Source organism: Triplophysa rosa, linkage group LG9 (assembly GCF_024868665.1).
Source record: "Triplophysa rosa linkage group LG9, Trosa_1v2, whole genome shotgun sequence".
Lineage (NCBI taxonomy): Eukaryota > Metazoa > Chordata > Actinopteri > Cypriniformes > Nemacheilidae > Triplophysa > Triplophysa rosa.
In genome coordinates this window covers 15,764,036-15,777,320 of record NC_079898.1, presented here as the reverse complement: position 1 = coordinate 15,777,320, position 13,285 = coordinate 15,764,036, and the positions used below count along the sequence as shown (strand labels likewise).

The 13,285-nt window shown below is 37.6% G+C and overlaps 2 protein-coding genes across 3 annotated transcripts; one reads left to right on the top strand and one right to left on the bottom strand.

Moving 5' to 3' along the window:
• Positions 1–410: 410 nt before the first annotated feature.
• On the bottom strand, positions 411–5,952 carry bag3 (BCL2 associated athanogene 3). The gene is made up of 4 exons (XM_057342035.1): positions 5,637–5,952; positions 3,005–3,313; positions 2,550–2,834; positions 411–2,445 (listed from the first exon to the last, which is right to left on the bottom strand). Exons 1-4 carry the CDS (start codon positions 5,826–5,828, stop codon positions 1,774–1,776), a joined length of 1,458 nt encoding a protein of 485 aa, XP_057198018.1. The 5' UTR covers positions 5,829–5,952; the 3' UTR covers positions 411–1,773.
• Positions 5,953–6,527: 575 nt separating this feature from the next.
• tial1 (TIA1 cytotoxic granule-associated RNA binding protein-like 1) lies at positions 6,528–13,274 on the top strand. 2 transcript variants are annotated; one of them, XM_057342044.1, is made up of 12 exons: positions 6,528–6,700; positions 7,502–7,598; positions 7,874–7,972; positions 8,060–8,114; positions 9,596–9,683; positions 10,993–11,068; positions 11,371–11,479; positions 11,677–11,772; positions 11,861–11,945; positions 12,260–12,383; positions 12,562–12,695; positions 12,796–13,274. In XM_057342044.1, exons 1-12 carry the CDS (start codon positions 6,672–6,674, stop codon positions 12,908–12,910), a joined length of 1,107 nt encoding a protein of 368 aa, XP_057198027.1. In that variant the 5' UTR covers positions 6,528–6,671; the 3' UTR covers positions 12,911–13,274. The 2 variants fall into 2 exon arrangements, with proteins under 2 accessions (XP_057198027.1, XP_057198026.1); XM_057342043.1 differs by having other exon boundaries at positions 6,529–6,700; positions 7,820–7,972.
• Positions 13,275–13,285: the final 11 nt, after the last annotated feature.

Below are 13,285 nucleotides of genomic sequence, written 5' to 3'. Positions count from 1 at the left end.
TCTTTGTTCTGTTGAACACAAAGGAAGATATTTTGAAGAATGTAGGAAAGCAGTTCTGTAGCCACTTTGACTATGTAATTTTCCTTCAATGGTGGCCAAGAATTGTTTGGTTACAAGCATTCTTCCAAATATCTCGCTCTGTGTTCATCAGAAAAAAGAAATGTATACAGATTTGGAACAACTGGAGGGTGAGTAGATGACAGAATTTTTATTTTTGGGTGAACTGTCTGTTTAAATCTACTGTGCTCAGATGAACTCTACCGCCCACATTTAGACTGTGGTTAAAGCTGGTATAGACTACAACTTCTTATTGGAACTAACTATGTAACTCTTCATTTTTATGTAAATATTGATTCTTTTATTACACATTTTTACATTTAAAAACCAACATAGATTTATTAATAGATTTTTTTCATCTACACTGACCACTCTTGGGGAGCATGATATAAAAACCACATCCTATAACTATATTGTATTACATAGAATATAAACAAACTTGTTCCTACATATCCATGTGTCACTCCATGTTCCTTACAAAAGTCATCCTGAGCACTGAATACACACCTACCAGACACAGTTTACATGTTTTCCAAACAAAGGTTGTAAATCATAAATCATGCAACTTAATTTCAACAGCATTTATTATTATATTTTATTTGCAGTAATGGGAGACCATGTGTCTACATTTAAACTGCAAATAGCTGTGAACACTGAACATTGCATACAATTTCACAAAACATACTCTGCAACTGGTTTTGATGTATTGGTACTACATCAAAACCTGTAACAGGTTATCGCAATAAAGCCTCACCACAGTCATGTGAGGCAGACAGCAATCGGTTTTAAATATTTTAAACTGCACTGTACAAAGTAACTTTTAATACACAAATTGCTAGCCCCTCTGGAGCAAGTCGGCTGTAAAGTTGCTTTGGTCAAGGGCACAACAGAAATAGAACTGGATTGTTAATGTTACTATCCAGTTAAAAAAACACCACCACTTTGGACTGAACCTCGCATAAGGCGAAAACATTCGAAGATCATTTGAATGTAAATGTTATTTTCTTTCAAATTCTACACTTTTATAGATGCCTTTCTAAATATTGGATAGTTAGAAAGAATTTGGCACAGAAAAATAGAATAAAAATATAGCATTATTTGAATCATTAAACAAATACTGACAAGAGTCCAAACCGTTACAGGCAATTCTGTCAGCAAAGCTCACTCTTAACAATATATTATTATCCTGATGTTCAAATGTTTATACGTAGTATCTAAACAAGGCATTCATATTATATAAAACACAAAGGCCTTCTGATATTTCAAAACCAAAATGAGACTATTCAGACTCATGTAAAATTGACCTTAACCCACATATGAAAAATCTAATCAGTTTACTTTTTAAAAATTGCTCACTACTTCAGAAACAACATGTGTTCTCTGGGAGTATTCAACAGCATTATTCATTCTACGTGGTACAAAATATACATTTTCGAAGGTTAAAATACTTTCGTCTGTTTCAAGGCCTCAAATGTTTTCAATAAAATTTGTTACCACTATGTCTATGCTACAAGACACTGGCATGGTGAAATTCAATAACAGCAGCATCACATAACAGCACACATGATTGCACTCTGTAAACAAATCACATGTTAGACAACCGCCAACAGAAAACTTCCAATTATTTGTGCATGCAACTAATAATAATTGCCCAAGTGAAAACAAGAAATGGGATTTGACGAGTGTCCTTATCAGATTTGTTTCTTATTTTTGCAATTATGTGTTTTCCTGGTCGATCATACTTGGCACTCCTTGCTGAATTGAGTTATTATTCTCATGGTAGATGTCACCAGCCAACCTGTCGGAGTGCTCCCCAAACATCTCCAGTTCTTCAAGAATGGTCTGAACTCTGCGGACGCCGTCCCTCCGACCCTGGCGCACATCTACGCGACCTTCAGGGTCTACCGAGTCCAGAGCCAGCAGTTCTTTAGTCAACATCTCCTCCAGCATCATATAACGTTTATCATTCTTCTTTCCATTGAAACACTTCACCTCCTGCGATAGTTTCTCCACACGTTCCAATATGTGATGCACTTTGACTAGTCCTGGGTGGTTCAGATCTTGTTCCAGATTCTGCTCGGGTTGTGCTGGTGGAGGCGGAACCTCTTCGGGTGTCTGAGGGGCGAACGGTTCGTGGAGTTCTGGTGTTGAAGGAACTTGTATGGTAATATTGGATGTCTCTGATACCTGCGGTGGCTGCTGTACTGGCTGCTGTGCTTTTGGCTGAGGTGTTTGTGTAGGTTGTTGTTGTTGTTCTAGTACTGGCTGATGTGTGGGCTGCGGAAAATTGCCCTCTCTCTGAATAGGCATCTCAACTGCAGGTCCTCTCACAGTTTCTTCAACGTCAGCTTTAGGTGGTATGCCTATAGGTCCAATGTGTTGCTGGATCTGGTAAACATATTCATTTTAGTTTAATTTAACACAAAGAGGTACAAATACAAGAGACAAATTTAGTGCTAAATTTAGTTTTGGGAGTTCTCGAACACACTTACCTGTGGTCTCTCTCCCATGATCTGAGACCTGACAGGAGACTGAGCCCTTATGGGCACTGGACTGGGACTTACTGTGCGATTCTGCTGAATTTTAATTGGCACTTGCTCGCGGTAGATTGGGATTTTTTCTCGCGTGGGATAAGAACTTTGGCAAGTGGGGGATTGGGAGACACCTTCGTGGATTACCGGAATGGTAATATAGCCTGTTCGCAGGCCTGTATTGCTGGGTCGGGGCTGTTGATGAAGGCCACTGATTCGTTGGTATGTCTCCTGTGGTTGAGAAACCTTAAATAAAAAATGATCGTAAACTTTAGAAATAGCCACAATACAAATAAAATTCATAATGCCACTGTAAAACACACTATTATTAGAATCAACAATTCTTTATTACAACATTGAACACATTAATAATTGTAAACCTTAAGAAATAAATGCATCATCTAATAGAGAGTTACCTCAGGTCCATGTGAGGCTGGTGAGCAGGACAAACATGTCTCTGATGGGGCCTGCACCGGAGATCTAGGCCGACAGTGTGACGCTGGAGTTGGGGAAGGTGTGCGGCCATCTTGTCTCAAAGTTTGCTGCACTACTGGATTGATGTAAGAGAAACTCGGATACTGGTACAGCCTGGGTTCAATGCTTTCATGGGATACTGGTATGGAGATGTAATCCTGGCGTAGTGTTGGCTGCCTCATATCTTGAATAAAGGTTTTGTTCATGTCCTGAGGAGGCTCTGAGGTCATGCAGCGGCCATTTGAAAAAATCTGGAGAAAAAAAACATGAAATCGGTAAACATACCAGAAGATCTTATTGTATCTGAACATGATAAAATAACTCATATAATTAAGCTGTATCATCATGCAATGAAAAATATTTAGCACCATGTTGCTTCAGCCCGCGTCAGTAGTTATTCTATATTTAACTACATTTGAAAAACAATTAAGATGAAGGCAATACAAATTGTACACTTTGCATCAATATGACTTTCGTATTTAGCGGTAATTCAAAACTCGGAGAACCATTCAGGTTTTGCAGCCCCTACAAATGAGCTTTTAAGTTGAATCAGGTATAATAGAAGCAAATTCCAACCCCTAAATGATCCTAAATGTGTAGTGTATAGGTCCTGCTTCAGGGTAGGGTTGAGAAGGATTGATATACAGATATATCATATATACCCTGTTCAACATTGGCCTCTTGTTGATGTGGTGAGTTCAAAGGTCCTGTTCTGCTAAGGTATTTAGTAGCTATGTGCCAAAAGGCTTTGCAGTAGAAAACAAATTTAGGAAAGCATGTGGTTGACTGAATAATCTTCCCCAACCACGTCATTACAAATAGCATGAAATAATATTTTGAAATGCATCAAAGAGTGATGTGATTTACTACATTTGTTACATTCTTCCTATTAGCCTCACATCACTGTCAAGTTGTAGACTTTTACCACCTCGGTCACATGTGAATCCACCCCTTGTAAATCTATTTGCAAAGTAATCTTACTTATTATGTTGTTAAATAAACAATTAAATGACTTCTTTGAAAAGCATATTGTGGGCACCGGGCAGTCTAATATTATATAAAACATTACATAAAAACAGAATTCAGCTATAACGTTGCTCCTCATCGGTTTGACATGTGGAGGTCAGTTCGTCATCTCAGTGACACGGCATCAAACGTGGAACATGAGTGGGCAAAAACTGTGAGTGTAGCAACTGTTAGACGTTTGTATTGTCTTACAGGGTAAACCCTATATATGCTATCAATTCGAATGCTATGACTCACTCTAGGTGTGTGTCACAGGCAGGCGCACCAGCATTTTTCAATGGGTCCTTGTGCTGTTGACACAGAGGCTAAAAAATCCTGGTGAGGGATAGCTCCCTTACTCATCAATGTAAAATCAGAGGTACACAGACACAATAAACATCCAACTAGATGAATTCCTCAATATTTCATTATGAAGCACCTATTTTGATGTTAAACAGGCTTTAGTCAGAATTTCACCATATTATGATGTAGGTATTACAATGTTATTACGTGCTATACGTAAACATTTTACATTTACATGTATTAATTTGGCAGCCACTTTTATCCAATTTTTTTAGACACAAGACATAGACAGTTATTGGTTATTTTTTAAATTGGATAATATGTATATATGTATTTCAAAATATGTATTTTATTTCATTAGACACAAGACATAGACAGTTATTGGTTATGCATTTTAACAAATGCAATAAAATATGTATATTCTGAAGGGAGTGTATAATGGTTGGTGTAGCTAAATGACCCTACGCACTTTGACATTTTTGACATGGACGCCAAGAGTTGCGCCTAGTTTATCTCCCTGGCAGCTGTGTCTTTCCAGCAAATTCTTGGTGACACTAACTTCGGACAAGTGTTGATCTATCTAATGAAAGATGCCAACTGGCAGACCCCATTGCGTTACCCCCTACATTCGTACTACTATCCTTTGCCACTTTTATTGCAGTCAGACTTTGTAACATTTTGTGTTTCAACTTTCAAACCCATTTATTGGGAATGACACAATCCGCGAGTGGGTGGATCTTGTTCAAATCCCATGTAAGGAAAACTTTTAGGGACGCGCGCTTCCATCGATGTGAAGAACAAGCGCAGTCTGCGTAGCTCCCGAGGCTTTAAATAAACATTGTGGAGTCCTTCTAACACTCAATGGCATCACGTATGACTGCAGTGCGTCACGCACTAATCGCTCGAGATGAGATCATGACACAAATATGTTTAGGCTGGATGGATATTCAGTAAACCCGTTAGAATAAGCGCGAAGCGGTGTTTCAGCAGGGGTGACCGCGATTTACGCACGAGCTAAAGCGAATATCAAGTGCGTGGTCGCACTACCCTAGACGTCTGCAGAAGTAGGATTTATACGTTTTGAGTAGGTTCGTTGCCTACGCACCCTACAAATATAAAACAGTGCCATAACACAAAGTAATCTATTAAGCGAGCCGCATAAAGACCGTCGTTATAAAATCGTCTGAAACGCAGGAATGCGCACAACGACAAGACTTGATAGTGCAACTTCCAAAGCAAAATCAAAAGATCTCGTTTCTATCTTACCTTTTTCGTGTCATGCCTCGGATCGTTCCACGTCGTTGTGCGATTGTTGTGATCCACGAAAAACGGCCACCCTGTCTGCGGGTCAATTTTGATCTCCCACCCGGGTGGTAGAGGGTCGTTTGTTGCCATCATTTCGACTGGAGACGGTGTTTTCATACTCTGATATTGATTCGGTCCTGAATATTGAGCCATTACAGCGCCTACAGACGCTTTAAAGGAACCGTTTGATGACGTACTTTAAATGGGGATGGGTTTCTCGAAGCAGCAAGGTCCCTCTGAAGACTGCCGAGAAACTTCTAGCTGGGGTTAACTGTTATGCCCACGTGGGTGACCAAAAATTACCCCTTGACCCGTCCAGACAGAGATCCGCCCCCTCTGGTTTATGGAACCGAACCCACTTGTTGCACTTCTAGTGTAAATCTCACAGACAGACAGTACTGATACATTTCAGCCTTAAGAGGTCTGACTCATTCTAACTGTCAGTCTCACCTTTCCCCCATTTTGGCCTCAATTATAATCCAAATATCTATATTTAATTTACATTAAATTACTACTAGTATATATGATAAATACAGATTATATAATAATCCATGTACTACGTGTGTGTGCTTAGTCAAAAGATCTTTCCAAATTAATTGTGGTACATTTAGCCCGAAAAATCTAAAAGCAGAATTAAAAAGCCATTTTGATGAAAAGAAAAACATAAACCCTTGAAATGAAAGATTACCTCATCAGGTAAATACATTATGTATTCTCCTGCCCTTAACACCTGCAAGGTGAGTTTTTTAACCTCTCCTCTCACATGTCCACTTCTCTCAATATCATCTCAACGCGCATACAGTAGCTGATCCCTCGACCTACAAAGCGGCGCGCTTTCGCGCATGCGCAGTGACTGTCTTCCTGACAAGCCGGGTTCGGCCATTTTCTATACAAGTCTGAAAGTAACACCAGTCTTGTATTGTTCATCCCAAAAATAAGCCCACATCTGATATACCGAAAAACAAGTTTTGTTAACACCCCCTCTGGGATCCGAGAATGGAAGACGAGAGCCACCCAAAAACCCTGTAAGTAGCTCAAAACACAGACCCTGTCAGTGCTCAATGTATAAATTAGCCGCTCTATTTTTAGCACTACTTACACACTTCTAGCTACAAGCTAGCTTCAAAACGACGTCCGACCAAAGTTATTAATAATGTTTGTATTTAGTGACCAGTGTGTATTTTTGTTAGGGTTATTTTCTCGCCCTTGTTAAAACATGAAGGTTATAAACGTGAATTCTTTGTCCGGGCAGCGTGCGAAAAATACTCTGTATTAGCATGCCTATGCTAAGCTAACGTTAGCTGCTAAGTCATGAAAACCGGTAAATGCAAGGTATAATTAAAGATCATAATAAAGATGTTATTGTTTTAGCTGAGCTGGAGTGTTAATGCTAAATTCTTAAATTCGCATTATTAGGAGGATCAAGCGCGTGTTTGAACGAAGGTGTCAGTCTTGTTAGTTTGGCTAAGGCCTGTTATCTAATCTCGGGCCTGTTGTTTTTTTCCTAGAAGTTTGCATTTTGTGTTTGGTGCTACCCTGTAAGATATATGTATCTTCTCAATAAATATAATAATCATAACCCGGAATTACTGTACCCCTTAGTTAAGCTTGTTTAGTTGTGATGGCACGCGTGGTTGTGTTCCTGTCTCGAGGTCACTCAGAACTGTCATTCCAGATTTCTGCATGGTTGGTCTGTATGGGTGTCCATATATAAGATAATAGGGATTTAGAACTGCGTCCCGAAATGTTTATGTTCTTATAATAGGATGAAGAAATTAGGGACTGTATATTTGAATGTGTTCAAATGTTTTTATCTGCATTTTCAGCTACGTGGGGAATCTTTCAAGAGATGTAACAGAGAACTTAATTCTTCAGTTATTTACTCAGATCGGGCCATGTAAAAGCTGTAAGATGATAACAGAGGTAAACATTCAATTTAATTTTCTTCACAGAAATATGTAACGATGTTCTGAGTTTAAATGGGTTTTGTATAAACACTTGCCAATTGTTATAATATTTAAAAAAAAGTTATTTTAGACACACAATCATTTTCTTGAAATGATTAGGCTGTCTGTAAAACAAGGTTATGACAACACAAAACACATGTGTTTGCAATAATATATTTTCCTGGGCTTTCTTCTCAGCAATCCGATAGCAGCAGGAAGGTGAACTCTTCTATTGGATTTTCTGTTTTGCAGCATACAAGCAATGATCCATATTGCTTTGTGGAATTCTTTGAGCACAGAGATGCCGCAGCTGCTTTAGCCGCCATGAACGGACGGAAGATTTTGGGAAAGGTTAGACAAGAACACCAAGATTTGGGTTCCCTACATTCCAAATTACACAGCGTCATATAGCAATATAAAATATATTTTGATTGACAGGAAGTCAAGGTAAATTGGGCAACCACTCCTAGCAGTCAGAAGAAAGACACATCCAGTAAGTACTTTGGGCTTATAGTTGGTTTTAAATCGCATCCAAAATAAAAGTTGGTGTTTACGTAATATATGTCTGTGCACTGTGCATATGAATTTTGTATTTATAAACACATATTTAGGAAATATTAACATGTATTTATTTATGTATACCAATCATTTAAATTATATATAAATGTTTATTAATTTATATATTAATATTAGGGCTGTCAACGTTAAAGCGTTAACGCATGTGATTAAATTTTTCAAATTAACGCGTGAAAAATATTTAACGCGTTAACGCATGTGATTAAATTTTTCAGATTAACGCGTTAAAATATTTAACGCAACATCCATTTTTTTCTGTCATCATTGTCTAGCGTTACATTATATAATCACGCTCTTATTCATATAAAGGCCTTAAACTATTTAGGCACGATTTGAAATGGTTGTATTGGCATGTCCAGTATAGATTGACAGGTTCTGGCTGTGGAACACGGCCCAACGCAAGGCGAAAGCGGTCCCCTCTGGTGTACACAAGGCTGCGTCAGAATCTGTCAGAAGGTGCACCAGTATTAACTTGTCTTTCGTGCTTGAATGAACAAAGACACACAAGATTACGCCAGAAAGCACATTTTCTCTGAGTCTTCAATGAGTTAAATAAAGTCTTTAATGAATGCAAAGAGTTGTGAAAATAGGAAGCGCATTAGACCTGCTTAGGCAGCTCTTGAAGGGGCCGCGTTCTTAAAACGTGCTGCTGTGACTCCTGTCACTAATGTTAATCAAAGAACAAAAGAAAAGAAGAAATCGATGTGATTTAGTAGCTTTATTGAGGATTCTTCTGTATTTCATGTATTTAGCAGTAAAGACTGTAAAGTGTTTGAGAACTTAATTTATTTTCTGTATATTTCCTACCTGTTAGACAGATAGTAAGGTCACACTTATTATAATGGGTTTGATTAGTAGAAAAAATATTATATTTAATAAAGACATTAGCTGCAAAGCCAACAATATTAGAATGTTGCCTTTCATTTATAAAATGATGCTGTTAAAGAAATGTGTTGTTTCTACAGTAACTTGGAAATAAAATGTGAAATTATTAGAATGCAAAAGTATATTTAAAAACATAAATGCTGTGTGTGATTAGTTAGTTAATTTTTTTAATCAATTGACAGCACTAAAATAAACATGTTAAACAAAATAAATAGTGTATGTTTAATTTCACTGAGCGTGTGCGATTAATCGCAGTTAATCACACGAAAGGGGTGCGATTAATAGCGATTAAAAAAATTTAATCTATTGACAGCCCTAATTATAGATATTTTTTCTTAAATATATGCAAGTATGTGTATGTTTTTATAAACACATAATTAATATGTATAGTACATAGACATATATTATGTTAAAACAAACTTTTATTCTGCATGTGGTTAATCGCGATTAATCATTTGACAGCCCTAGTTTTAATTGTTTTCTTAAAAAAAGTTTCCTCCTTTGTTTTTGTAGATCACTTTCACGTTTTCGTGGGAGATCTGAGCCCAGAGATCACGACAGATGACATCAGAGCTGCATTCGCACCCTTCGGAAAAATCTCGTAAGTTTCTAGAAGTAGCACCTTTCTGTTTCCTTTCGTCTGAATAATGTTGGATGATTGTGTGTGTTTACTTGGAGCCAAACTCCATTTCTGGGACTAATGAAAAGTTTGTTCCACCAAAATGTGATATTAGTCTTGATATCCTTCTCTTCATCTCTTCTACGTGTTGTAAGCCTTCACAGTTGTTGGTTTTCACTACAGCAGTTGTCTTTAAGAACAGGCTGTCATAGCAAATCAATTTGATTAAATTCGCAATGTCACAAGATCAGTATCCTCAACAAGCACAGGGCAGCATAGTCACTATTGTTTCCTCGGATCGATCTGTGTTAAAGTGTCTTTTAAATTATTCCACCACTGCTATTCAGAAATGGGTAAGTAGTTTTGATTTACTAAAGCAGTTGAATTTTTAGTTGACAACACAAATATACAGTATGCACTGCTACTCTGAGAAGCTTCTCCTTCAGCTCTGAGTGTCAGTTAATAGAGCTCTGGTTATTTTACAGAAATGCTCATAGGATTGGACAGGAGCTTGAAGGCTAACAGCAAGGAACTGTGCACTCTGGGAACTCAGATGTAGATTTTCTTTCTATTTACTCTTTGCTTTTCATATTTGTATAATGCAATATTTTCCTTAACGCTCACGTAGCGTAGACATTTAACAATCCTCAAATGATGCATAAATATTTACATGTAAAAATTGTTTCATGATGGTTTTCCTAGTTGTGTTCATAGTTTGATTCTCCTTAAATTCTGAAAATGTCAATTTTTCGAAATTTGCAGCTTCCCAAACTCCATATTGGTGGTAAAGAATTGACCAGGAAAAATAAAGAAATCTAATAACAGGCCATGTATGCCGTTTAATTCCTTTTTTCTCTTTTCATATTTCTGTGTACGCTTATGAGTAGAATTAGAGACGACAGCTCAAATTAGGAATGCATGGTAATGAAATGGATGACATTTACTGACATGAGAGACTAAGACCTAGCAAATAGGATGAACATTGGATTAGAATGTTGTTTCACAGGAGATTGAAATCTTTGCAGGAGCTTTTAATATACATGAATTAATATAGGTTGCATGACTTTGTATTGATTTGTTTATTCTTTTGTGTTATTTTTTACTTTCTTCCTTTGTAAAGTACCAGTAATAAAGTAAAATATGCAGAAGGTGTTAGTGTAATGAATAGGTAGCATTTCTTAGGGTATCGTAACAGTGTCTCACAGTACAGTGTGTGTGTGGTTCCTTTGTTTTATGGGTCCTGTAGCAAGCCGTCAGTTGAACTGACATTACTGTTACGTTTTTCTTTCAGGGATGCACGAGTGGTGAAGGATATGACAACAGGGAAATCAAAGGGGTATGGATTTGTGTCCTTCTATAACAAACTGGTAAGGCTCCAGTACAGGAACACAGAGTGAAGGTTATTCTATTTCTGTTTACTTCAATTAATATCATAGCTTTAGCATTACAGAGAGTGAACATGCTGAAACAAGTCAGACTTTCTAAACGTAAGATTTACATTACTTTAGTTATAATTTATTTATAGAAATATACTATTATAGGTATTGAAATATTTAAATAGGTTTTAACAAAAAAATGTACTCCAAAAATGACGTAGGAAGTTCTTGATTACACAGATAAACTAATGAGAAGTTAGTAGTTTGTTTTCTATAATTTTTTTTCTTTTTAGGATGCCGAGAATGCCATTGTACACATGGGGGGTCAGTGGCTTGGTGGACGACAAATCCGGACTAACTGGGCAACACGGAAACCACCTGCTCCCAAAAGTGTGCAAGACAGTAAGCATGTTCTTATTCTTGTTGTTTAAATTATGTTTGCACATGGTATTCACATCAGTTTTGGAGTGGAAGTAGAGAGCACTAAATATAATTGTAAACAAATACCTAAAGAACCTTTTTGCTGTTATGTGAAGAATGAGCTAGTTAATGGATGATTTGAGCTCAATTGACATGACTGTAATTGGGTGAAATTTCAGACAACTCCAAGCAGCTCAGATTTGATGAGGTGGTGAACCAGTCGAGTCCTCAGAACTGCACTGTGTACTGTGGTGGGATTCAGATGGGTCTTTCAGGTAAGTCTGTGCTTTCCCTTTGAAACACATTTTCTCACTGACTGTCTGGTCATTTTTTCATGACTTACACCATTTTTTCCCCAATCAGAACACCTTATGCGACAGACGTTTTCTCCTTTTGGACAGATCATGGAGATTAGAGTTTTCCCAGAGAAGGGATATTCTTTTATCAGGTATCATTCCCAATGATCTGCTCTTCTTGTATTTTAATGCCAAGTGTTTCATTGGATGTTTTGTTAGTAATATTAAAAATGGTCTGTTTTTGGTAGGTGGGCAAGATGACCATTAAATGATGCCAACTAATGTCCAACAAGGCCACATTTTGTACTGAGAAAACATAATGTTGTTTCATTGATTTTCCAACAGGGGGCAACATAGGCTACAAAATCTGTTGACCTCACGGTCTTGTTGTTAAATTATTACAGCGAAATCCAGGCACATGATTACTGTGTTTTTATATTTCCCTGCCGTTAATGTTTTCTGTCAGGTTCTCCTCTCATGAAAGTGCTGCCCATGCTATTGTGTCAGTGAATGGGACTACCATTGAGGGTCATGTTGTGAAGTGCTATTGGGGCAAAGAGTCACCTGACATGGCCAAAAATGTCCAACCGGTAAAGGCTTTCTTCATCCATTTACATCCGTTTCATTGGATTAAGCTCATTAAGCTCATGCGTGTCAAATACATGTCATTGTTTGCATTTGAATGAATTTAAAACTGATTGTTTTAGCTGTGTGACCTGGCAAGTATGCGTTATTCATAAGGTAAAGCATAACTGTCTGTATTCACAGATGGAATATGGACAGTGGGGGCAGTGGAATCAAATGTATGGTAACCCTCAACAATATGGTCAGTACATGACAAATGGCTGGCAAGTACCATCCTACTATGGACAGACGTGGAATCAACAAGGATTTGGTGTAGAGTAAGTTTGTTTTTCAAAGAAGTCAAATTATAAGGAGATTTGTTTTGTGACTCAAGTATGAACTTAAAAATGTCTTTACCACTTCCTTTTTCTACACCAGTCAGTCACAGTCCCCTGCCTGGATGGGTGGATTTGGGACACAACCTTCTCAGGCTCAACCTGGCCCAGTGATGAACCAGGCTAATTTTGGCATGGCTGGTTACCAGACACAGTGATTTGCCCTTCATTCTCTTGTTTATCTACCCTACCTATGAGAGCAGGTTCTAAAGACTTACAGGAGCACATTGTCTTTTTCCCGACAAGCATTGGATCTAAAGCAGGATTCACTTTAATGTAAAGACACTTTAAATTAATGAGGAAATTGGGATGACCACCTACGATGAAAATCTAATTTCATTGACAAGTTTTTCCTGTTGTAATGGAATTGGAAGAGATATATTGCATCTCTTCCATTTTTACTGCATATCTTGAAGAAAACTGCAGATTTTCCCCATAATCCGAGATTCACAAACTTCACATCTACATTGCAAGAATCCCATGGTGTAAATGATCTAAATATATTGGTTTTTTTTTTTGTTTGTTTTTTAACA

What these genes read in the sequence shown, in the direction of transcription:
- bag3 (XM_057342035.1), bottom strand. Translation starts at nt 5,828, where the DNA reads ATGGCTCAATATTCAGGACCGAATCAATATCAGAGTATGAAAACACCG. An exon ending in CGAGGCATGACACGAAAAAG is followed by an intron (nt 3,314 to 5,636) that starts GTAAGATAGAAA and finishes TTTTTTCTCCAG; the next exon opens with ATTTTTTCAAATGGCCGCTG. An exon ending in CAGCCTCACATGGACCTGAG is followed by an intron (nt 2,835 to 3,004) that starts GTAACTCTCTAT and finishes TTTTTATTTAAG; the next exon opens with GTTTCTCAACCACAGGAGAC.
- tial1 (XM_057342043.1), top strand. Translation starts at nt 6,672, where the DNA reads ATGGAAGACGAGAGCCACCCAAAAACCCT. An exon ending in GACGGAAGATTTTGGGAAAG is followed by an intron (nt 7,973 to 8,059) that starts GTTAGACAAGAA and finishes TTTGATTGACAG; the next exon opens with GAAGTCAAGGTAAATTGGGC. An exon ending in GCACCCTTCGGAAAAATCTC is followed by an intron (nt 9,684 to 10,992) that starts GTAAGTTTCTAG and finishes TTTTTCTTTCAG; the next exon opens with GGATGCACGAGTGGTGAAGG.